This window comes from Dufourea novaeangliae, unplaced genomic scaffold (genome assembly GCF_001272555.1).
Source record: "Dufourea novaeangliae isolate 0120121106 unplaced genomic scaffold, ASM127255v1 scaffold21, whole genome shotgun sequence".
NCBI classification, from domain to species: domain Eukaryota; kingdom Metazoa; phylum Arthropoda; class Insecta; order Hymenoptera; family Halictidae; genus Dufourea; species Dufourea novaeangliae.
This window is the reverse complement of record NW_015373910.1, coordinates 7,153,922-7,180,307: the sequence shown is the minus strand read 5'-3', so window position 1 is coordinate 7,180,307 and position 26,386 is coordinate 7,153,922. Positions and strand designations below refer to the sequence as shown.

General features: G+C 39.6%; 2 protein-coding genes across 6 annotated transcripts in view; both read right to left on the bottom strand.

Annotated features, from left to right (window-relative positions):
• The window catches only part of LOC107194177 (CLIP-associating protein 1-A), a 36,447-nt gene extending 17,294 nt beyond the window's left edge, over positions 1-19,153 (bottom strand). For all 5 annotated transcript variants that reach the window (XM_015583748.1, XM_015583750.1, XM_015583752.1 and 2 more), the window contains exons 1-5: positions 18,480-19,153; positions 6,150-6,255; positions 5,595-5,766; positions 4,911-5,087; positions 4,360-4,436 (exon numbers count right to left, since the gene is read on the bottom strand). In XM_015583748.1, coding sequence (XP_015439234.1) covers positions 4,360-4,436; positions 4,911-5,087; positions 5,595-5,766; positions 6,150-6,255; positions 18,480-18,668 — 721 coding nt within the window. In that variant the 5' untranslated portion in view covers positions 18,669-19,153. The remainder of the gene's footprint in view (positions 1-4,359; positions 4,437-4,910; positions 5,088-5,594; positions 5,767-6,149; positions 6,256-18,479) is intronic.
• Positions 19,154-21,814: 2,661 nt separating this feature from the next.
• LOC107194088 lies at positions 21,815-25,550 on the bottom strand. Its single transcript, XM_015583653.1, has 11 exons — positions 25,465-25,550; positions 25,008-25,070; positions 24,535-24,663; positions 24,324-24,458; positions 24,080-24,237; positions 23,808-23,873; positions 23,386-23,536; positions 23,099-23,302; positions 22,392-23,007; positions 22,036-22,312; positions 21,815-21,958 (listed from the first exon to the last, which is right to left on the bottom strand). Exons 1-11 carry the CDS (start codon positions 25,537-25,539, stop codon positions 21,823-21,825), a joined length of 2,010 nt encoding a protein of 669 aa, XP_015439139.1. The 5' UTR covers positions 25,540-25,550; the 3' UTR covers positions 21,815-21,822.
• Positions 25,551-26,386: the final 836 nt, after the last annotated feature.

Sequence of the window (26,386 nt, the reverse complement as noted above, 5' to 3'; positions counted from 1 at the left end):
GGAAAACCGGTGTGTTGCAGAAACACGAGATTCCGATCCGTGGGCCGTCGCAGAAAAACGGAGGCGACCTGGATGGCGACGAGGGTAGGGTTCAATCGATACCGCCAAGGTATCGATACTTTTACTTCTTGCTAGTATTGTATGAAGGTGTCGATACTTACTCGGTATCGAAACAAAAGTATCGAGTAATGTACTCGTATTTACTTGTACCGATTCATCCCTAGACAAGGGGGCCCCTGGTTCGAGGTTTTTGGTCGGAACACTACCACTTTGCGAACAAGGGAACTTCGGTACCCAGAGAATTCAGAATTTATTGAAACTTTGTAAGTCTGTAGGGGACCAGGATAGAAACATCGGGCAGTTTTTCGTTTTTGCTGATATTCGGTTCTTTAGGGCGAAATCAACCCTTAAATGTTAATGTGTCTTTTATCATTTAACGATCCACGGGGGCAAGATCGATTGACCGAATGGCGTTCCCTTAAGGGAATTATGGACGGATTTTGTAGAATAAACGCCAGCTGGATAATGCACGACACCGTTAACCGGCAGAGAAATCGGATAGTGTAATCGCGATTCAACGCGGACCTCTGACAAACACACACAGAGTCTCATGTCGGGTCACAGGGATTTTCGCGAACACGGGGCTTATGCAAATTTTTCTTTGCGTCGTGCTAGCGCTCAACCTTTCCGTGTCGCGTACAAGGATACTGTTGTGTTCGGATTCCACGAAACTCCAACGAAGAATCCAGGACGTCTATCCGCGACAAAAAGAATTCGAGTCCGCGTAAAACTCCTCGAAACGACTATACGTTTCATTCACATTTCTTGAATGAAAATTATCCTTCAGAGACATAGATTTGGGGTTAAGATATGGTATACACTTTGGTGATTATATTGCACCGTTTGTTCCATTCGTATTATTGTTTTAATGTTGTTCAGAGGAAGTTAAAATAGATCCTGGACTAGGTTGAAACATAGTCATTTTATTATAGAAATTTCAAGGCCTTATAAAATTATTACTTTGTCAGGCCTTATAAAAATAGTTACTTTGTTACATATATGTAAATGCTTGTAACTATTAGTACGGCTGTTGCTAACTAATAGTTGCGGGTACTAACAGTGGAGACATAAGAGTACCAAATAAAAATTATTTCAGTTAAAAAGAAATATTTTTTAACCGTCTATTTTTCAATTGTTTTAAATAAATGCCCTGTTTTTATACCGGGGAACTATTTAAAAATTTGAGAAAAAATGATGATATAGCCCTATTTGCCCTCTTTATAGACATATGTTCACAAATATGGACACTTTAAAATCGGCCGTATGAAAATTAATTGAAGTGAACGCTGTTCATCACGATGAACATAGGGTGATCTATTTCCCTGCTGGATATTTGGCAAGTATACTTTCAACAGGAAAACATGTCGGGATAGGTGTACGCGGAAGATCCTCGTTAGTTGTTCACGGTAATTTGGCGTTCTATTAATATACCTGAAATCAACCGAGGAGCCGTAATTCCTCTTGCCAAGCCCATGTATGATCTAATCGTGATCAGCGTGCATGCGCACGACCACTGGAAGAAGAAACGTGCCGGGCTCTTAACGCGGACGACCGCTAACTCACGAATTTGATATGCGGAACAGAAAATGCTCGCGAGCATCGTTTTGCGTACCGTTCTTTTTTTCGCAGACTACCGGATTTTTCGCATACCGGGACACTAGACATCACTTTCACTTCTTCTGCTCGAAAGATCGTCGAAATAGTGGAATAAATCACTATCTAAAATTTAGGCGATCATTATAAACTCTATTCGAGAAATGCACAAATAGAGCGATTATAGTCAACACGACATTCATTTAGTAAAACAGGGGAAGTTAGTAAAACCTTCGATAAAGACACTAAGTTCTGTCTATTCTGACATGTTCGTTCTTGAAAATCTGCATAAATATTATTTAATCATCCACTTCGTCTGAATGTTATTTAGATAAAACTTATTCGACGTGTCGACGCGTCCTCAAAGTTTCAATATACGTAAGCACAGTTACGGTGCATTTTCAGGTGACAGTAAAAGTCATGGCTTTTGTTGTCGTGACACTGTATGACAATGTAAATCAATGTCACAACGTGATATCTAGTTTTCACGACGACAAAAGTCATAATTAAACTACGGATTTTGTGTATTTGTAGACTATTGGGTTCCGTGAAATTCAATGAAAGACAAAACTCTCATCTGATATAACAATTTTTATATTTTATTCTGAACCCAATAAGGTACTTAGTGTAAGAAATTCCTAGATTTGCTCTTGTCTTTATGCATTACTTTAAAAAATGTCATTTTGCTTAAAAATCCGCAGTTTAGTCGTAACATTTAGCGCCATGACCGTAAGTGACAATCCACTGTCATGTGAAAACGTACCTTTAACATTAGACCTACCAAGCAAGACAAAATGACTTGTCAATACACTTTTACGACGATTAAAATGTTATAACAGTACATTTCCTCAGATATTTTGCACCTTTTATTACGATATGAAAATGAAGAAATTAGTCAATTTCCAAATTCCTAAATTTTCAAAAGTTTTTTACGTATATCCACCGATCGAAGCAAATGTGCGCTTATCGTCGGTAGTTCTAGTGTTAATAATACTTATTCAGGTGATCCTCGAGTGAAATTATCCATCGAGCAAATAGAAACGTTCCCGTCCGCACCAAAAACGTTGCTCAAGGCAGAATCGGTGGCGTTTGTCTTTTGATCGGTTGTTACGTAAGAGGAGTCCCTGTGTCGATTTTTTGCGACGAGACAAAGATTGATCGTGCAAACCGAGGGAATGCGTGCGCGCGCGTGAGTCACCGGGAGTCTCGATTTACCTTTTTCTTAGCCCCTTTTTCCCCCCACGCGTCGCGACGGTGTTTTCACTTCCCTTCGTTTTATTTTTTCTCTGTTTGTTTTTTTCTTCCTGCTAGGACAGAACTAATATATGCGAAGTATTCGATTGCCGGCGACACGTAATATTCGCAATCGAAATTCGAACAGGCCTCTGTGTGTTGTGACGCCCGACGACGATCTTACAATGTTACAAGACCGACCGTTTGGAGAGCCCGAGAGGCCGCCGGTCCGGTATGAATTACAGACGCCGTTTGAAACAATACACCCAAGCGATATTGCACCTCGGTCCGGCCGTGCCTATGGGAGGATTATGTAATGCCACGAGAACCGATAAGAATTGGCTATCTCATTGCGCCGCTAGGAAACCACGCCTGGACCCACTGTGTTTAAAATTCGAGTGCACCTGGGTAATGGTTCAGGATCTCCTCGAGATTACACCTTGTATCTTCTAAGTGGATGTGTAACTGAAACTGGATGTATTTTGCATTGTAATCTTCTATACACTGTCAGCTGACACTGTGGTGGCTAGCTGCCAAAACTTTATGGGTCGCCAATTGTGTCAAGGGATTCTAGATAACACTGATGCTAATTACATTCAATTGCTTACTACAGTTATTATTGTAAGCGGCTGGAGGGGATCCCATTCTTTAGAGCTGGCTTTAAAGCCTCTGAAGTCCTAACCTACTAGCTAAATGTTGAAGTAGATTCTGTTCTTTAGCTAGCTCTAAAGCCACCAATGTCCCAAACCCTAGAGTTAGTAGCCAAAGGCTTAAGTCAATCCCACCATCGATTGAATTTCCTCCAAATGTGTTGCTTGGAACACCAGATTCCTGGGAAATTTAGTCAACCATAGGTGGTTCACTGTCACATAAAGATCCTCAAAGATCAATTCCAAGTTACTCAAGACACCCCGGGCCAGCAGCCTGTATATTGGGATGTTCTTCACGTTGATTACCCGTTTTTGCTGCCCGTTTCTTTCCCAACGTCACCGGTTCCGTCCCCGAAACGGCGGTCCCCTAATTGCGCCCAAATTTGTACAACAGGCCAATCCCGGGGGCCAGTTACGTGCCCAAAGAAAAGGAAGGATGAATCCCACTCTCTGGTCAGTCGAGGACAATTGAACCAGAAGTCGGGAAGAAAATACACGACGGGGGCCGGCCAGGCGTAATTAAATTCAAATTGGCCGTGTTTTACCGTGGCCGCTTCGGCGGATATTCTTATCACGTTGGTGGACAAGCGGTCCTTGCTAAATATTCATCGTGTGTACTCCGGTGAAACGTGAACGAGAGAGGCCGGGGAAAGGAGAGAGGTGGACGGGCCTGTTCCGCGAATACGAAGAAGGTATTTTACTGCCGATTGTGTTCGTAGATGGCAGCACGACACGGATGGAATAACATTTACCGGGTAGAGGTGACACGTGGGCCTTTTTCTGCTTGTCTCCCAACCCTCCCAAAAATTTTTCTTGTACTCACCGTCCGAGGACATAGCCAGAGGCAGCATATCGCCGGCGGCTTTCAGCTGGTCAAACTTCTCTATTAGCAGCAGCAACCTGGAACGTCATATGGGTACTGTGAATTATCACAGAGCTGTATTCTTCTCTGAGGTATCATGAAAATGACCCGTGGCACATATACAGGGGTATTTCGTGTCCCTGGAAGTTGTATCAACGACGAGGTATAGTTGTATGACTTGTCACCTTACCGGGCTTGGCGGTCCACCTAATGTCTAGTACTGACATCTTAAAAAATCTGTGATTTTAGTGACCTCTACGTTATAAGAACGGTGTGGGCAGTGACACTAAAATCGTAATGGGGCTCTAGAGCCCCAGAAATGGGGCAACGTTGCCCCAGAAAAGTGGGCCGCAAGAATATATTGGATCTTAGGTCTACTTCTACATCTCGTCGTTGGTTCTATAGATTGGCAATAGTAGTAACTGACCAGGAAGATTTACATTGAACATTGTAATCGTGGGAAGACACTGTTTTCCGGATTGAACTGGTCCAGGCCAATTCTCTTTACTTACTTAGCTTGCGGTACATTGTGCTTTCTCTGCAAATCGACGCGCAGCCGTTCGCCAACGTGTCTGTAAATGTCCGCCAGCGTGTTCATCGCTGTTTCACGGACTTTTTCGGATGGATCCGACAGCAGCTTCACGATGCTTGGTATCACGCCCGACAGGATCATCTCATCCGCGCCATGCCTGGAAAAGGATTCATGGTGTAGTTTACAATCACATTGTGGTTTACAAAAATACACTTTTTCCTTTCAGACAGACACTACTCGAGGTTTCTTTATTACAATAATTGAGCCAAGTAACGCAAAAAGCTATAAACCCTCAATAATCGGAAATGAAGTAAGTTTAGTTTGAAGATTTTAATCTTTAACAAAAATTTATTTAATAGTGAGTAGTATAATTAATATTATTTTAAATTTTTGATTATGAGAATGGCATAACTCAAACATCTAAAAAAAACTGGACGAATCATTTTTTTGCATTTTTACAGAATAATTAATTGACTTAGGCCACTTGCACAATCAGCGCCACAAATAGAGACCTCATCAAAGTTTACTGAATACTTCAGTGTACCCAGATTAGGACAATTGGCCGTGCAAGAAATGTACAAAAACCACAGCTTAATTACAATAAACAAACGTAATCTACAACATAAAGGGGAGTTCATATGCATCCAATAAAACGAATCCTTACTCGTTCAACGTAGTCGTCAGCAGGATCAGAGCTTCTTCCCTTAATTTAGCGTTCTTGTGATTGAAGGCCGGCCGTAATCTGTCCAGAAGCTGCTGAGGCGACATGCAACCCTTCTCCATAATTTTTAGGAGTACCAACTGCGCTTTTTCCCGGGTCGCATCCTTACTGTCACCTGTGGACATGTCAAGCTTAGAATTTCCTTTCGTCACAGGCCAAATAAGGCAACACCTGTGGGTGCCTAGGGGAACTGAAGGGGTCAGCAGCGGTGGACATATCTACAGTGCTTGTCCATTTTCTAATAAAAATATACAACGAACCTCCTTTTGTTCTATTAACAAGGAAATTATTTGATTTTATCGGTTCCGACACGTGTCAAACGATAAAGTTACAGCCGAGACATGCCGTCTACAGGACCAGGGCGAATAGTTTCTCAATTACATAGTCAACTAAACGCAAAGGATGCTGGAAGGTTGCGGTTTAATCTCTCAATTGTCAAGAATAACGTACGGACACAGCGAAGACAAATGGCGGGACAGGAGAAACCGCAACACCTACCTAGTCTATCTATCGTTGGCTGAATAATGGTGGACACGTAAGGCTTGAAGTCGTGGCCCATTCGGTCCGCCAGGTACGTGAGGATTTCCAAGCCGTTCTGGACAACCTGCAACAAGGAACAAGAAACGCTTTTTTAACGGACTTTGACTGACAAAATACGAAAGAAAAAACCACCTAGAATAAGTTAGTAGAATAGTACTCCCCTTCCTTTTCTTTTTCCATCTTATCTACTTTGCCTAAACACTCTTCCACCTTCTAGTATGGATTTATAACCATATAACAATATAAATATCAAACGTTTACTAAATAATAAGAACTATTTTAAAATAAGAATAATAAAAATTAGAGTAAGGATAGCGCAAGAAAAATTATAATTTAAAAGCTTCGAATTAGTGTGCCTAATTAAAGGCTTCCAAGAAGAATTCTCCATGAAATCGTGAATGTAAAATGTTACCTTTCATTAAAGAAAAAAATACTTAAACGTTAATAAAGCTATTTCAGTATTTTTTATCTTTCGATCAACTAGAAATCAATGAAGACTCGGCTGCACGAGAGGCGTCGATTAAAGACTCATCAACGGAATTAATTTGAATGTTTCGCGGAGGAGGGGTGGGGGGCTTGTTAAAATTCTCCAGGCAACCAGGGGTGTTAAAGTGTACACAGCACCATGGGGTCCAGCACACGTTATATTGATCCAGGCAAAGACAAACTCTGTCAGCGCTTCCCTTAAACCAGAAAAAAATCTGTAAACCCCTAGCGCGCGCTTTCCCTCTTGCCCGTAATTATGCTTCGTCTGCGAGCCCTCTCTCCTCTCCGCGTGCACTCGTAATGATTACTTCACGGGAATTTTTTTTTATATTTTCTGTGTTTTTTTTTTTTTCACCTCCGGAGGAGGACGCCGTCATCAGAAGCGTAATTGCGGAGGTTTGAGCGAATCACGCACGCGTTCTGATTCCGTGGTTGCGCACTGGAACCCCCTTAATGCATGGGATTTAACCCTAGGATGCATAACGTGGGTGTTTTATAGCCACTTGAATATTTATTCTTAGATTTTTTTCTTGTGTAATGGAACAATCGCGTATGTGACTTTGTGTATTCCTTCCTTACAAATTCATGTATATAATAATTACTTCTTAAGCGTAATAACAGAATAATTAAAGGGAAAATAATTATATATTCAAAAGTATGAATATTCGAAATATCAATATTTGAATTGAAAAGTATCGATATTTGAACTGAAATATCGATATTGTAACGCCCATCGCTACCATGAAGTTCGATGAATCGTCGACGTCCAGACAGAGGATCTATCTAAATCCACTGTCCCCGCCAGTCAGAGGAGAATCGTGAACGATCAAGGCACACGAGGTCTCGGGCGTTAATGATCGAGGCGTGTGCTAATTATATGGAAGCCAGGACACCGAGAGAGAGAGAAAAACGAGAGATAAACGAAAAGCCTCGGCGCTGAGCAATGATGTCACAGGCCAGACGACAGGCCCTGAGAGAACGTTTACCCCGCGGGGCACTAAAATAGGTTGATATGTCTATGTATAGCGGTTCGTTAATGGTATTTAAACCGTCGTCGCGGAGTAATGGACGGTTTCGTAGACAGGGAGTGACATTGGATCGATCGTGGACAACCGGCTGAAACCGATTTTTCTGCCGTTAACGAGACACTATCGAATACAGGTTGACGTCAGTGTCAGAGAGATGAGTTTGAATTTTTATTTTAGTAGGACAACCAAGCGGAAAATTTTTGAAGCTCCAACGTTTTAGTGACTCATATAAATGGACACTAACAGGGGAATTTTAGTACCCCGAATATTCCGATTTTTTTTTTAACTAGTTTTTAGGAGATCTTAATAGATGCAACTGTAAATTTTATGTTGTTACTGATATTTGGTTCTTCGGGGTGAAACCACCCCTTAAAGGTAATCGTTGTCCAATTATTCATCTCTGAAACGACACGTCTATGTTTAAGGGTTAATCTTCAATGAAGGATGTACGAGTCTGTTCGAACCCTTTCTATCGAACTAGTTAAAAAACTTCGTTCTCCCGAAGCTAAACAATCAGTCTGAAATGTTTATACAGTTAAAATTAGTATAGGTCAGATTAGACTCAGGCACCGTCCGCCGTATGGGTATTGAGACCACCAGGGTTGCGATGGTTAAGCCTCGTTATGGCTCAAGGAAAGTCGAAACGACGGGTTTACTACCGGCTAGGGGGTTGAACCGAGGATAAATGCACCGCGCAACGCTACACTTGCACTTTCTATATTGATCTGGCTCCTCGTCCTCCCGTAGGAGCGGTTCGTTCACCCTTCGAATCCGTTCGCGTGTTCATCGTTGGACGGTTTACTTATTAACCACCAGTCTTGTGTGATCGTTGGGCGTGGTTATCGTCTGGAAAGGAAACAATCGAATGGAAATTGACGGGCTGTTCGATGGATGAAAAAGATCCAAGATACCCGAAGGCTTATCGTTAGTCCAGTGCTCAGGGGAGCAGCCCTCTAGGCCATTTGCTTTTCCAAGTTTGTACGCTAACTCTTGTCAAAAGCAGATCTCGGTGTTTCGGATAGGATCAAAGTATTTCAGACTTGCTGATCGATCGTTTGAAAGCATTCTTAGAGGACAATCCTTAAAGATTAATTTAATGGTGTAGAAGATGAAGTAACAGTGAGCAGACAGTAATAATCTGAAGTAGTATAATATGTGAAATAATATTTTCTGTGACTTTTGAACATTCAGAAATGTATGAAAAGCATTACAGACGCCTCTCGATTATTGTCTGGCTTGTTCTACACGATTATTGTCCAGGCATTATTCCCATCACTTCGATGGAACCTGTCAAGCGCATACTTTGTTGCTGAAGCATTTCTCCCTGCAAGATTATTGTCCCAGCGCGGACACGAGTTCGGGACAATAATCGAGAGGAAGAAAGAGGTGATTTGAACCAACTGTTTCCTCAGCGAAAAACACCGACCAGTCAGAGCGCGAGTCTGCCCTGCTGAGCACTGATTGGTCGGTGTTTTTCGGTAATATCTCGTTAACGAAGCCTCGTAGAACTTTTTCGCTAAGGAAAAAGTTGTTTCAAATCACCCAAGGAATCAACCCTTACAAGGATTTACACCTGTTTTGGGACACCTTGTATGGATCGAGCAACGGCACCTTGAACTCTATCTGGCGAATCTGCTAGCCCACTGAGTTCCCTCTTGAGGGGCAGAGAGGCTCTAGGCGACCTCTTCGCCGAGCGACAAGTAGATCACGAACAAGGGAGGGGGGGACGACAATAGATCGTACGTGCACACGGTTCGAAGATCGTTCGGAAGGCACGACGCGTGGGCGAGCTGTCTGGCCTTATGCTCGGTCCAAGCAGAAAGCGGGGTCCGTTAAAACTGTTAAAGCCACGTGGGAGGGCGGCTGCTGCCTCCCCTCTTCTTCTTGGCCCGTAGTGCCGATCGCAGCCGAAATGCATTCGCATTTTTCCTTTCTGTTTTCTCTATTTTACCCGGTATTTTCGGCACTTATAATTATACCGGGTCGTTACCGTGTGCTATGCTCGATTTTACTGAGGGTAAATCTATTAATTCTGATCCAGACAATTGAGAGAATGTAGCCAAGTCTGGGGTGGAAAGGGGGTAGTGCACAATTCCGAATTCTCTGCTGCATTATCCACGCTTATTTAACGTTTCTACGGCGACCTTTCGGTCGTGTTATCGAGCGGTGTGCAGTAAGGTGCACATCGACGGAGACGTTATGCAAGTGACAGTGTATCTATGTGTGTGTGTGTGTGTGTATGTATATACACACGATCTGACGCATGTAAAAAGCATCGAGATCACCGTCGGTCGCGAAGGTGGTGATGTCATGGTTTTAATTCGTAAAAGGAAACGTTCGTGGCGATTGAAAAAAAAAAAAAAAAAAAAGAAAGGAAGAGAACGACCGATAGAGAGAGAAGGGGGGATCGTGAATGATCTACAGTTGTCCTGCGCCCTTGACATCGATACACCCGGTGCAACGACGCCTTGGAGAGCAGAAAAACAAATGGCTCGGCTCTCCTCGGGATCTTCCATAACGAGTGGCGCATTGTGATCCAATTCCAGGCGTGACGGTCGAACGAAACCGATACAGGGTGTATACATACGGAAACGATCGTCGAATGGATCGTTCTCCTTGGAGGAGCTGTGTGTCCTTTGTTATTTAACACTGGAACCGTCAGACGTTGAATTTTCAATTGTGTAATATAGTTATATACAGGGTGTGTCACCTAATGTTCGCACCTCAAATATCTATGTTGTTTTTAAAGATACGTCAAATGTCTTGAGAACAAAATTGAAAGGTTGAATGGGGCTCACACGATGTCAAAAAAAATTAACTAATTCTTTACAATTCGTATATTATACTATACTAAGCTATACTGCATTATATATTACAATGCTGTTAATTTTAGTGTTAATTAAAACATAGGATAAAGAAGGTCCTCGTGTGTATCTAGGAGATCAAGTAGATTTTCCTCGTGCGTAGTCAGACACGGGCAAAATCGGTCGATGACGAATTCATAGGTAAACTGTGTGGTTCTTTTAAAATGGAGATTCAGGTTTTGTATAGTTTTTTTTTTTCAAGTCTGTATAAATTTATCCTCCAGACTTGTGAATTGTTGAAATTTATGCCAAATTAACATTCGATTTAACATTTATATCAGTACTTGAAATAAATTTACCAAATGGTAGAAGGCCTTTCTCTTGCGCCACTTTTTCCCCTAGCGGAAGCCAAGTTTGCTTGTGAGGGTACATGTTTTTATGGCGTACATCTGATGGTGATAAAAAAAATCCTATGAAGGTCATTTTAACGGTTTTTTCAAGGTCGTTGTATTTTTTTTTTGCATATTGACATGTACTTTTTATAAAGCGACGTGGTAGTCGGCGTCAAGATGAACTCAACAACCCACACACCATGCCCTTAGAGTGACCTTGAAGGCGAAGAAATCAGCTTCAGTTTGAAGAATGCAAAAGTAAATAAACGTATTAAGTAAAAAACATTTTATCACCATCAGAGGCACGCCTTAAAACCATGTACATCCTATTGAGTTATTTTTTCTTACTTTCAATAGTAGTGGAATAATTTAGGTGCTCGAGTTAAAATTAACACCCTCTATATAGCACACTGGAACGATCGATATTTATTATCTCCGCTGCTATTTAATGCTTATTACGTAATCGGACGCATTGCGGTTTCGTTGTAACCAATTATAATCTCGGAGGATACGGTGGACAGAACCGAATCGAAAGCTTGCGATTCTACACGTTAATAAATTCGTGCGAACTCGACACTCGAGCTACAGTTTTGTGTATTTCGTCTTGTTACGTCATCGTATTTTTACGTGACTCGAGACACGTTGCAGGATCAATTCGTCTTACGAAGCGTATCGTGGACAACTGGCAGCTCGTGATAAATTCCGACAATGAAAGCACGTTCTGACCGTATGGCACGAAAGATTGAAGAATTAATATTTTTTCGTGCAATTTGTCGAATATTAACCTTTTAAAGAATGAATAATTAATATTGTTTGTCCCGTAATTACATTGTAATTAGATTACATTTTGTCCAACTCTGCCAAGCATGTGTCAAATAAGTACTAGACTGTTAACTTAAAATTGTATTCTGATTCATAAAGACTTAATTAAGAGGTACAATTGTCGCTTCATTTTCATTTTTCCTTAGCTTCTCCATCATGGCCCCTTCCCCTATAGCAGAAAGAACTTAGGCCTCCGTAGTTTGTAAAAGACCTGAGTCCAATATAAGATCCAAAATGGAGATTGCAGCAGGCTCGATCTAATCCATGATGCAACCAGCATCCGGAAAGAAGACCAAACAGATCCCACGAGCTTCGTGCAGAATTGAATTTAGAGGTAAGGAAGCTAGGCCTGACAAGGCTACGAAAATTCAATGTCGATACTCGAGAGAGGGAAGGCTGAACTCTCGACCGCAGCGTAAGAAACATTCGAGCAGATCGATAGGGCCTATCCTGGCGAAACACAAGGTTTCCGAAAATAACTTCGACACCTGGAAATGAGGGGTTCTTGGGGTGATTTGGAACAACTTTTTCTTTAGCGAAAATCTTCTCCGAGGCTTTGTTAACGAGATATTAACGAAAAACCCCGACCAATCAGAGCGCGAGTCCGAACTGGTCAAGCTTCCGCGGTAGCGTTGGCTACGCACTATTGGTAGCGGTAAGCTCGGCTGGTTCGGACTCGCGCTCCGATTGGTCGGTGTTTTTCGTTAATATTTCGTTAACAAAGCCTCGGACAAGATTTTCGCTAAGGAAAAAGTTGTTTCAAATCATCTCAGGAAGCCCTCATTTCCGAGAGTCGAAGCTTTTTTCGGACACCCTGTATAGGGAGGAGGGCTGATTACGTAGCGGCCAGCAGGCTGTTTGCCAAGATCACGACAGTGGAGAGTTTCGCCGAAAATTAAGAACGAACCGTAATCCACCAGCCTTTTCGATGCATCTTTTCCAGGGATCTAGCTGGCAGATCCTGTGATCGTTTTCATAGTTCGTTATTTATTGTTTTAACGTGTATTGGAAGTTTCTTGGTGAGGTATTTAGAGGATATGAGAACCTGGGCCCTTGTTATTCTACAATTTTAAATTCTGTAATGATTTATTGTATAGTGGGGGTGCTTTGAAAATGTTTGAAGAATAGAGGACATGGAAGTCTTTATTATTCTATCATTTTATTTCTCTATTGTTTTCCTAGGAACTGAAAGTTTATCGATGATATTCGAAGAGTCTAAGACCTTAAGTTTTCACTATTCTACCGATCATTCTTTCTTCAGAAATGTCTATTTCAACCCCCCTATGTCCTATTCCTACGTAATTACTGCAAACTTTCCAGATTCGGATGGAAAAACAATAAAACTGTGAATTGATCGCCTCATAAATCTGTTCACGCTGGATTTTCACGTGAAACTTTAAGGCACTGAATTATACATCACTGAAAGCGTTGCATTATTCCTTACAGATCCTACAGGTAAAAAGAAAATTGAGTCTTATTACATCTTGGATATAGCAATGAATTAATTAGTTGGTTCTTCGAGCGTATTGTTAAAATCGTGGAAGAATTAAGGTGGTTAATGTATCAAAATTACATCTATGAAGTTCAATGACATTTCCATTGATCATTATATTCTAAACAAAAAATATATTTTGGTTAGCTGCGTTGAAAACTGAATTTTTTACAAGCTTTTCCTTATTTATTTCATCGGCGACCGAGTCTCAAACTTTTTTTGTGTCTGTACTTCGTTCTAACAAACAATCTGTATGAATTTTATTTAATTATCTAATCTCCCGAACCACCTCACGCGGTTGGATTGATAGAAAGTAACCGATTCGCGTGGCTCGTATCAGTTCCACCTTTTGTACGAGCAAATAGAGTGAGTTCCTCGTTTGTTACGGGCATTCTCGAAGCTAATAACGAGGCCTACAGCAACAAGTGTCACTGGATAATGATGGTCGCTAGTAGCATATGCTATTCAAATGCTAATGCATCCGGTTACGGATCCCGAGGACTAGACAGACTTCTAGGATCCCCAATGCTACCAGTTCCCGCAACTTTGGGCGGTATCCAAGCTGCCCACTTCCGAAACATTCGATTCAACCATGTCTAGTACTTAACAAGCACTAGAAATAATACTGAAATATGTTCTCCTTTATCAGGAGAGTTCCAAGTGAAATGAAGGTCTTAAAGTTCCAAGCGAAGTGAAGGCATTAATGTACCAAGTGAAGTGAAGGTCTTAAGATTCCAAGTGAAGTGAAGGTCTTAAGGTACCAAGTGAAACGAAGGACTTATTGAACTCTACTACATTTCTTATTAATTTGTATCCTTCTGGTACCAGTTCCTGTCAACTAACCAAACAATTTCTACATTTTAAATGCATCAATTCCCTATTTCTTGGTTTCTATTCAATTCAACCAGTTAACACATTAAATTAATCCCAAATTACCTATCTCTTCGTTTACCATTTTATAATATTGTACACTGAACTTGATCCGATTCACCAAACACCCTAGGCTGGATCTACTAGATCACTGGATACCGGTAGCATTGCAGTGAAACGGGGGTAACGCGATCAACAATAAATAAAAACAGAATACGGCACGCTAAATATAGAGAGGGAACGGTCAACCGTACGTTATAAATACGGCCGTTTTCAATGTGCGTTCCCCCGGTGCACTACACACGCTCGGGGAAGTGTGTACCACGGGATGTCGCGCCTCGGTTCCTCATGCATTATGGAACAAGCTCGGAATTTTCATCGGCAAAGTTCACAAGGGTGGGCGCGACATTTTTGCGTTTCGCATGCAGTCCCGACCGTGCGCGGCGGATGACGTAAGCTTTATCGACCGACGATATTTGGCCGGTGACGATTTTTTTTTTTTTCGAGGTTCCACGTGCTTTGACGTCATCGCGGGGCCCATTTCCGTTAACGGAATTGGCACGAGCGTGTAACTAACGCCTAAAGACCGACCATGTACCATTTTGTGCCGTTATGAAGTCTATCCTACCATTGCACAGTTTTTGGTACCATTATACAGTTTGTGGTATCACTGTTTAATCTTTGGTACCATTATGTTTTTGACATATCTATAGAGTCTGTCGCACAATTATAATGTTCTGAGTACCATCAAAGTCCTTGGTACCAGTGTAAAGTTCTTATTTTCATCGTAAGATATTTGGTGCCATTTTCAAAGTTTTTCATACCGATGGAAAGTCGTCAGTGCCATTCTAAAGTCCCTTTACCATACGTTTCCCACAGGAAAGTCACGAAATTCGCGCTCCTGTAACTTTCTCCTGGATATTTGCACGTCTCGGAATGGACACAAAGACCCTGGAAACGCGACTGGAATTGAATTTCCTGGCCAATTGGCGTCGAACTGGTTCCATCAGGTCTTGAATGGAAGATAATGGGAAAAGTCCCGTTACCATTATCCGTGATACGCCGTTTGGCAACTATTCCTGATCCGGCCTTATCAAGCGACACATTTCAGCTCTTCTTACCGTTAAACATATCCCCACAATTCATTCTCCATGGTACCAAACATACTAATTAATAGACCACGAAAGTCTATGCAAATCCAGAGTATGTAAATAATTTAAATGGAGCAGAATTCTGTGCCAGAGGCTTCACGTTAATAACATCACATAAATGGTACTAAATTTGATTTAAATTTTTTAAATCAAGAGGTGCTATAAATGCATAAACATTCGCAGTCTACTAATTAATAACAGAATGCGTAAAAACTCATAAACTGCCCTTAATTCTTTTCATTCATCGAAATATAATTCTTATCGAACGGACAATCCCAAAATTTTCATCCGTAGTGTACTCGAACCTAAACAGTTCTGTCCTCGCTGATACTGCATACGATCGAGTCCATAAATCGAGACCAATTAAATCATTAATATCAATACGTTCATTCAAACATCCACATTCGAATTCTCGTCGAGCACGTGATCCCAATCTTATCGCTCATAACGTCATCGAGATTAAGCGGCATCGTTGGAATTATCTAGTAGATCGAAAGACGCAAACCGAAGAGGCTCCATGCGTCCGTCGTTTCGCGAGCTATCCGCTTCCACTGTTGTAAATTTACAGCGAACATTCAATGCAACTTTGAATTAGAGGTGCCACTATCAATTATCGACAAATTATCGATATCTTACTGATACATAACGATACATGTATCAATAATATTGTTAAGGCGAATAGAAGCGACGTAGGTAGAATGCAAGTCTATTTCGAACGGTCCTCCTGACCAGATACGAAATCTTTCCGCGGCAGAGACCGTACCCGCCGCAGGTGACACACACGACTCCAAAGGACAAACGCCGCTACGTACATGGCGTGAAAGTTTTCTCCCTTAACGGGTGGTTCCCCGACACGAGTGACCGGAGGAGATTTCGCAGTGACGGCGGATAACCGGGCCGACGGATTCGTGGTAAATAAATCGTTTGTAATGGCGTGGCTGATCGACGATCGCTGTAATTGGTAATAACCGGCCCCCGCGAACGGCCGTCACGCGACAACCACCGTTGCTAAAGCCTTAAGGTCGTGGATAATATTGATTTTGGGCCAGCTCAAAGGCTCCATGGGTGCAACACATCGTGTATTCGTGTTAATGAACGTTTATTTTCGTCTGTAATCTGAGTGTGTAAACGAGGCACCCTGAGGCACTTTTATGGATCTTGATCAAAGGTCACGATGAAAAGCGTTACAATTGCATATGATTAAAAACACTGGGGTATTTCAGTCGTTTGAGGTACTCTGGAGGTTGAGAACCACTGGAATATCCTGATAGCATTATACCAAGGTAAAGAAAAGCTCTATTGTTAGACTGAAATGTTCATGGTGGAGGAATAGAATTCAAATTTAGATTGATCGGGATAATGGAATTCAAGATACTCTTGCGAGCATTCATGCTCGAAAAGGGTTTGGTTGTTTAATGATGATGCAATACCTTGCAACGTTCTGAGTTGGAAAATATGCAGGAGGTAACAGTGTACCCTACTGAAAAGTGTTCTTATTGTTGCTCATTCTTTAATGTAGGTATTATCGATACTGTATAACACATATTCTCTCATTTCTTTTGCTCAATATCCTGATGTTCTTCTGAAATGGAAACTTCTAATTGTTCCGAGCACCTGATTCATGTCCTTCAATCTCACAGTAAGATCTCCCATGTATTCTGAGGGATATATTCAATTTGTTTGTCTGAATTATCCAACCCAATGGTCTCATTACTATTCTGAGAGATAAATGCTGATTAGCTTCCTAAAGTGCCCTCATTTATATATTAGTCACAAGTGCTGCCGTCAAAATATCTTCAATAACACATTTAAAACGTTTTCCTGAATTGCATAAAGTAATGCAAGCTCCCATTCCTATTGGGCAATGTACATGTCCTCCATTCCCCTGAACCATGACCACTGAAAGCCTTCGAACTACAATTTGAGAGAATAAATATAGTTTCTTTTCTTAAATCTTTCAAACCAACCGACTAACCTGTTACTCATTCTGACCAGTGAATATGACTCATTTTCCCATACATGGACAGAATCCATCTATCCTTACCTTGAGCCACATAATTAATTCTCTTAAATATATTATCCATAATATTTTCAACAATACAGTACTTATCAAACACGCTATTTACACAAATTCCTATGTGTGTGAGAATTATTCAGAGCACGAGATTCAGCTAATCTTGTATCGCTTGGACTACTGAACCGTCTAATCCACCAACGCGTCTAGGGGTAAAAACAGCGAACAGATGATAATGCTGATAAATTAGTTCGGCCGATCTCCTAACGGCGATCGATTGTGCAATCGAATCGTTGCGACGAATCTTTCGTAAGATCCTTGTCTAAAAACCGAGCCCCGTCGTACCTGTCTTTTCTCGCGTGGCAAACGTTCATTTTTTTTTCTTCACTTAGTCCACGATGCGTGAATCCGAATTTAATTTACAAATCGGTCCACGTTCCCTATCCCGCGGATCGTATCGTTCATTCGGCAAAGGTATCGAGCGTAGAAAGTTTCGAATGCACACGGGTAGATATAAGGTCGACGAAAATAAAATGTACACAAATACTGTCTTTCGGGCCAAGGGAATCCCAGACGACCCAAAACTATCGGCCATTAATCATCGACGATATATTAAGCACGCGTATTAACATAAATTCTATAATTAAACACGTTTATCTATTCGTCAGACGCTGATTAGCCATTTTTCAATTTTTCCACGAAACTCAACGACGAATGAGCACCGCTGCTCGTACGCACACACGATTCAACCAGTTTTGTCACCCGGCACACCCCACTACCCATATTTCTACAGAGTCTCTTTCAATACGTTTTATCGAGAACAATTCCAACAATTCATAATCCCTTCTGTTCTTTTTTCATAACCGATATATAGAATCACGATTAATTCGTTATAAATATTGAAAACGTTATTATGTATCTCCAATTAACGTTGAGAAATCGAACAACGACAGTAGGCGGTTTTCACGGTCTTGTTTACATATCCACGTATATTTAGTATCTGTAGAATCGCCATCGTACGAATTCAGTTCCCGAAAAACTGCGAAAATCGAAGGTTTGACAGAAACGTTATGTACAGCGATTCTAGTGAACCGTATTCGGTGTGGGATTATAAAGGGTACGGTACTTTCGTATGAATCAGCTGGAACCGTAAATGTTCGAGATCCGTCCGATGATTTCGGTGATTAGCATCTGGAAAATTGGTTGGAGGATCGTTTAAAAAGGCATACCTTCGGATTTCCGTTGCCGAGCCATGGTATGATGTTGTCGATGAACTGTCCGATGTCCTGACACTCGATACTCTTGCTCACGTCGCCCAAGTAATTCAACAGCAAACACCCAACGTTCAGCTTCTTCTTGATGTCCGTCGTTGACAGGAGCGGCATGAAACCGTCCATATCACGCGGATTCACCGCCATGGTGGCCTGACCACACGTCGTCCACAGTATTCGCGCACCGTTTTACCGCGAGTCTTTCGACGATAACTAGATCTCACCCGCTCCACTGGCCGGGGCACATAGCTCGTTCGTGGTCGTTTCGCGATGCACGAGGACCGTACGGACGGCGTCTTTCCTCGTCATGCCAACGAATAAAGGCTACGTAACAGATCGACAATTCGCGACGAGACGAGGCTGCGGTGTCCCGTTGCGGATTTAAAAAGCATATAACACCAAACAGTGTGCCCGTACACCTTTGTCCCACCGTTTTGCGGCCCGTTCAACAAGCGCAAAATTTTTAATCGAGCACGCGCCAAAACGACGTCGTCGGCGCGGTTTTTCAAGCGAGATGTATTTCAACGGTGGTTACGCGATCGTACGCCGAACACCACATGCATTTTAGCCTTATTACGCACGAAAAAATAATAACGAACGCACGAACCCAACGAAGAATTATCGGCACCGTGCACGCGACGCCATTTTCATTTCTAGATCGTCCGTCTCTTTTTCTCCATGACCGTAGCGCTCTGTAGTTCCAGCGGGCGTCGCCGGAACATGGGAACAGTTCGTTGAGCGAATTACATACGATAAATCCGTGTTTAAAATTTGTGCCCAAATTTTCTTTTGGTTTTTCTACACTTCTAGATGTTTCGTGAGTATAAATACGATTAATTAATTAATTGGAGGTTAAAGCGTCTGACGTCTGCTTGAAATATATTGATAATAGATGTGTAATTGTGTGCATCTATTCAGATGTATTCGTGACACTCTGTAGTTTAAATTCTCCTACTTTGAATTTCATCGAATGTCTTAAATTTATTATTTATTCTATAATAAACAGTCTTTCCGATAATTGAATGCAATTCAGACATTTGTTAGTTAAACTGTACGCTGGATGTCTTTGTATATATGATATCGAGTAGTCGCGATCAGTTGGTTCCATACGTTGAAAAAAAAACCGTTAAATTTTGAACACTGTAATAAGAAATACTAGTGAACTGTTCGTTACTGTATGTTAATTTTGTAACCGTATTTTAATGAGGATGACGATATATACATAGTTACAGTCACATATACAGTATTATGTATTTACAATTGTTATTGATAATTATGCGCTCGCGTTATATGTAACGTCGTCATCGTCACATTTTAGCCAAGAAAATGTCTAGTAAAATATTTAAGAGTATGACCGCTCTCGACGCAGTGTCGAAGGTAACAATTTCCTTATGACAAATTTCGACGGCAATGTTTGCATAGTTCAATATTATTTATTTGTAACATGACGCCAAAGAATTTCGGCCGCGCAAATACTTGTTCGATCGTTTGGTTCATGAAAAATCACACAACTGTATCACAATATAACGATATTGGCTCTGACAAACGAACATAGTCGACATTAAACTTTTCCCGGTATCGTTTAAAAGAAATGCAATGATGATCGTTATAAAAAAATATTTTTAGTTAAAAGATATAAATTTCTGCAATTTTTGTACAATTCATGTATGTATATATATATACATATATGTATACATACATATATGAAATTATTTTATAATTTGATAATAAAAAAGATATAAATATGACTTATTAGTTAATTTACAAAGATACTTCACGTTTTCTTGAAATCATTTGCTAAATCAACTGAATTAAACAAAGTTATATAAACTTTTATTTTTTTTGTTTGTAAATTGCACTTTATTTGCCTTTGGTATAGATTTTTTGTATACTTATGTATACCATCTTTAAAAAATTAATAAATATTGCTTGCAGAAAATTATGTAATAAAAATAAATAGTATCTGCATATGTATATATACATATATGTATATATTACTCTCTGTAAATAGCATATTGCATGCATCTTCTGTTTAAACTACTTTGTTACTGCAAATAGACAATCCAACTCAATATCTGAGACGTATAACACAAGAATATGTGCACTTATATTTGAAAAGAAGGATTAAAACTTATTCTTAAATTTGAGTATTCTGTTACGTAAATTGAGTTGTTTGAAAGTATCATTTATTCAACTGATTTCTGGTTGGATTGTCTAGTTTCATGTACGATAGTTGCTTGAATGTATTAATTATATTTTAAATATTTATATATCCTGACAACTACAAGGTACTTAATCCATAAATATTTATCTATGTATATATAATATACCTCGTCAGAGTTGAGGAAAGATTCTTTCGAAATGTTTTTGCTGAGCTTGGCAGATGAACACTATTACAATCATTAATTATTATTAAAGCTTGGTATGTGAAACAGTACGCTCGTCGAAGTCACCAATCTTCTCTTTAAAAGCGTCTTGTTTCATTTAAACAAGTTCTACTTAGCATGTACAAAAAAAAGAGCATATAACTTCACCCAGATTGAAATTTTTATGCCTATAATTTTCAATATTGCTCTTTAATATAAAAAACGAATTGCTTATACATAATAGTTGTACTCTCAACACAGACAGACAGAAAACTTCCTAAACGATGAAGCTGTTTTAATAAGTCGATAGAAAAAACGATTCCATTTCTCATTATTCCTACAATACATACAGCTACGTCGGGCGCGTACAATAAGTACAAGATCAAAAAAAAATGATCTTTTTTAATGAACAATACAACTATCTAAAATTCACTACGTATTGCTTCTCTAATCGAGTAAGTCTTCCTAATTCTCAAACGAATTCAATGGAATGACACTTAAAACTGCCCCAAGTAACAATTACGATGTTTTCTTAAACATACGTACAGAAACTGTCATTAGGCTTCCAGGATATTCACAGTGTTATGTATACAACACGTCAATAATTAAAATCAAACATTTGTATATATAATATTAAAAAGTTCTACGACGGTTGAATATGTACAAATCATGTCTAAATGGAGTGGAACGTAACTATGGTTCATATGAAGATTTTCGTTAACGTCATGGATTAATTATGTTCCTATGATACCGGACAGAAAATTAAATCCTCCGTTTCTGTCACGAGTAATAAAAGTGCAGGAACTAATTAGGTGGCAAAGTCAATTGTAAATGAAGTTATACCTTAACTAGTTCGTTCCTTTATCATGGTTTCTGAACACTTTCTATTGTTGTATAATTTCAATTCAATCGAATCAACGTCGTCACGTGAAGTGCTATTGTTGCTGTTGCAGTTGTTGCAACAATGGACATACTTCGACTAAGGGTGTTCCTAAGATCTCTTGGCATACTTGATTCATGTCTGGTTCCATCATGAGCGAAGAGATTTGATCCTCCGTTAACATCTCCACACTATTTCCAATACAATATCAGTAATAAAATTCAATTGATTATAAACAGGATAAGATATTGGCAGAGTAATACTATACCTTGCTAAACTTTCACTGTCGGACGTTTCTTCATCTGCATTCAGATAAGTCAGGGTCTTTTCTAGTGGACTAGGAACCTTTTTCCCCTTTCCTTCTACTCTTTCAGACTTCTCAAACTTATCCTTATCTTTTTCGACCGTTCTCGGCTCGCTGGAACGTCTTTCGGCAAGACTAGAAATATTCAACATCATCATTCCATGACTAAGCAACTCTTTCACGCGTTCTCCAGTTCCGGCGCTCCACAACATGTCGAGTGACTGCCTCCTACTGGAACTTGCTGTAATATCGTAATTCAACGTTAAACATTCACTTTTGAAATGAAGTATTTCCTCTTTGAAAGCGGTATTCAAAATTACCTGAACTACTTGCACTGGCCTCACCACCAGCTGAACTTCGAGTTATCCAATTAGCTAAACTACTATCAAGCTTAGTCTTGCTCTTTGTCGATGGACTCCTTGTGACCTCAGCCTTCTTTTCGGCGCTCAAAGTAACTTCGTTTCCCTTCGACATCGCAGGCAGAGACTTTTGTGTTATTAGCTTCTTTCGACTACATACATCACCGAATGGCTGAATACATCCAGCAGTGGCTTCTGGACTCAGGTCCATTGGTAACGGTTTGTAGGGAATTTGATCGTCTTCGTCCGAGTACACTTCATTGTTATAATACACTTCGTCCGGAGAACTGTTCAAGCTGATCTCCGTCCACTGTTCACCATTCTGTACGGCCGCGTTGGTGTTGTTCGTCTCCGCTGGTGTCTGAATAGTAACACGCTTTTCTATAGGCGAAATAATATTCGTTAAATCCGACAATCGTGATGTCGACGAACTGGTCTGATTCAGGGATATGATATGTTTCGTGTCTGTTGCTGCAATACTCTTTGGACGGTCTCGTTTTATGTACTTTCGAGGTTCCGTGGATGAGAGGTTCAGGTTGTTTAGGCCCAGATACTCGGAAGAAGGCTCTCTGTCAATCTAGATAATAGATGGAAGATCAGTAAATTAGTTAATTCTTCTCTTAGGCTAGTAATTTTGTTTCTGTTGGAAAAGAATTTAAAATACTTACTCTTGTAGGCACAGGGCATGGTGTATTAGGACTCATTTTGTCAGGAAGGTGTAAATATTCATCGCTAGTATAATCGGTACTATCAGGTGACCCTGTCACACTGGAGTCCGTTGAATTTTCTGTCTTAGGTTGAGCACCAGTCTGGTCAACTGTGTTGTCTCTCGAATGTTTACTGAAGTCGTCCGTTCCATCGTATCTTCTAGTCTGTGAAGACATTCAAAGTTATTATAAATAATTCTTAGGTTTTGTACAATGTAATTTCAAACAGAACTGAAAGACGTTTATACCCTATGAATTTCATCGCTAATTTTTTCTAAGTTTCTCAGTGCTTCTGCATAAGTCATTTTAGCTTCACCCACTGAACTTTCTAGTGCACTCACTTTCAGCTTTTGCTCTTCCAGCATTTGATTAAAATACGCTTTCATCTCGTAGTATGGTCTGTGTAATGAACGATTTCAGTAATTAGTTTCTTAACAAACGAAGGCCTGCTGTTCTTTTAAGATTTTATACTTTATAAAGTAATAACTGTAAGAAGCATGGTCAAATGAAGCAGAACTTATGTATTTCAGTTTTCGTCGAACTTTTTTAGAACTCGTGCTCAAACATGGTGAATAAACCAAAAATTAATTGATAAATGGGAATTGTTCATAGCACACACAACTAAATAATGTGTAAAAAAAATGAAAAAAAGAATATCTATCCTACTTACAACATGAGCAAGTTGTGCCTGTAGGCGATACTGTTTATCAGAAGCAAGCTGCGGCGTGCACCCATACTGCCAACATGAATATAACCAAAAGACATAAATATTCTAATATCTATAGAAAATTAAAGTAACATGATAAACATTCAAAAATAAATTACGGAGTATTTATATACGGGTTATTAATTGAATGCAATACATTCCATGCATTATTATGTAAACTAGAAAATCATTCAATGTCACTAGCCAAAAAATCAAAATCGGTGACAAACACGTACCTAGATTTAGCAATTGCACGTTTTAATTCACGTTGCAGTCTTTGCACTTCATGTTCAGCTTTATGATACATAGCAGTGGTATGTCTGTGTTCTGCTTCGGATAAAGCTCTTTCATGTTCAGACTCATTGACCCTGGAAGTTGCATGATTCAGCATTTCCTGTGAACATTTTTATGAATTAAATTTCTTCAAAGTGTTATTATATTAATATCTTTATGTGGATAGACCAATACTGTTTCAGTTACCTGCCAAGCATGGTCAAAACATCTTCCTTCAGTTCTTAAACCTTCTTCAGCTAAATAAACCATTTCTTTGGCTGCTGCATGCTGGCTGTTGGCTCTTTCAAATCTAATGGCAGCTTTTTGCGTTTCTTGTAAAGCCTCAAAGAAGTCATTTACATATTAGATTAATACTTGGAATGCATTAAATTACTTAATTCATACAAAAATGTCTTACTTCTTTGGCCTTAAATCTGGCATCATAGTACGGTCTAGATTTCTCAATACAAGCACCAAGTTTCTTAGCTAAACTGTCAATCTTCACTGTAGATTCACAAAGTAATTCTCTAAAACTTGCTCTAGCCTCCTAAAAAATAAAAATGCAATGTTCATAAATGATGGAATACCAAAAGTTTAAAAACATCATTCATGCCTTTATGAATCTTAAGTTCTGACAATAAATTGAATGGGTATGACGTTTTAAGTCATGAAAACGTTTCTTTAGACAACACCACAAATGACTACAAGATGATCTCTCAGACCATTATCCATTTACTCCTGCCAATCACCTCAATGAAATGTAATCACAACCAGTTTCAAAACCTGTTCTTAATTTAGGTTCACCAAGAAGAGTGACTATTATTTTAATTGGTCAGAATGGAAAATTATCTGTGAATAAAAAATTTATAAAACCAGTCAAGTTATACTTACATCCAAATCAACCTCAAGCTTGTTGATATCATCAGTAGCAGTATTTAATCTTTCAAGTTCAATCTGAAAGGGTAATTGATAATAAATACATTGATTCTAACATTTATACATACATTTGAGGTAACAATATATTGCATAAAAACTATACTCATTAATTTTCAGCTTATCGGAACTTGCTAGTACAGCGTTACTATGGCAAATCTACGATCAGTGAACGGAGCAATCACGAAAAACATAGATCATTTTGCAACGTGGCAAATTGAACGTATAATCGTAAGGAGGTCAGTAGTTTGCAGTATTCGTAAGTCAATCGAGGAACAGGATGATCGTAATGTGTTCTAACGATAAACGAGATATAATCAAGCATTCTGTCCGAGTCAACGTGGAAATGTCAATATCATAAGTGGCTGGCTTCTGAAAGCCTATGAGTTATTTCTTGAGGAACGCAACGGTTTACCTGGACTCTAGGATCCACCGCATCGTCAAGACGATCAGAATCATCGGCACTGTCCTTCTGCACACGTCCACTCATAATTCAAGTTAGAACCCAATTTTATTTACAATTTTTCATACCACCTGTATCGTCTGCTACATTATCAGGTGGCCATGTTGAATGTTAGAGCGACTGACAGTACCGTCCACGTCGAAACAATCAAGGGCGCTTGTAAACTAGGCGTTCTACTTATTCACTCTTTTTCTTGAGAAAGTGTAACGAAATGTGTGTATAATTTCTTTGAAATATTTTCTGATATGATCGAACCATTTTGAATAGATCCTACAATGGCTTGTAAATGATACTTCCGTTCTGAGTGCCACTTAGAAATTTTATTCTAGGTAAGCAAATATGATATCACCGACGAGTACCTAGTTGGCGATATTATGTATAGACGAGTATATAAAATTGCAGTATATGAAGCAATTTTGACCGAAATATTAATGTTTCATCGCTTGAAATATGCAGTGTCTACGTAAGTAGAAACACTATGTTTTGTTAAATATAATGTACTTATTTTTGTTGAATGCCCAAAATGAGAAGAATTATAAACTATGGTGTTTACTATATTTGTACACTATTTGTTAAAATATCATTATTATCTAACAAGCATGCATCTAAACGAGTAATGTAATTTAGTTGTTTACATTTTTCATTGGAAAATGATACTATGTTATTTAGAAAACATCGACATTTTTATAAGTGCTTACAAAATTAAAAAAAATGCGATAATTAAATTCTTTATGAGAGGTCGGAGACTATACCATCATTCCCTTCAATTTTCAACAGTCGACTTCTGCAGCTAACTGCAGTCACAGAGTGAACGCTAAAAGTCTACCGCTTGTTCAATTATAACATATAATATAATATAGTGTATAATATATAT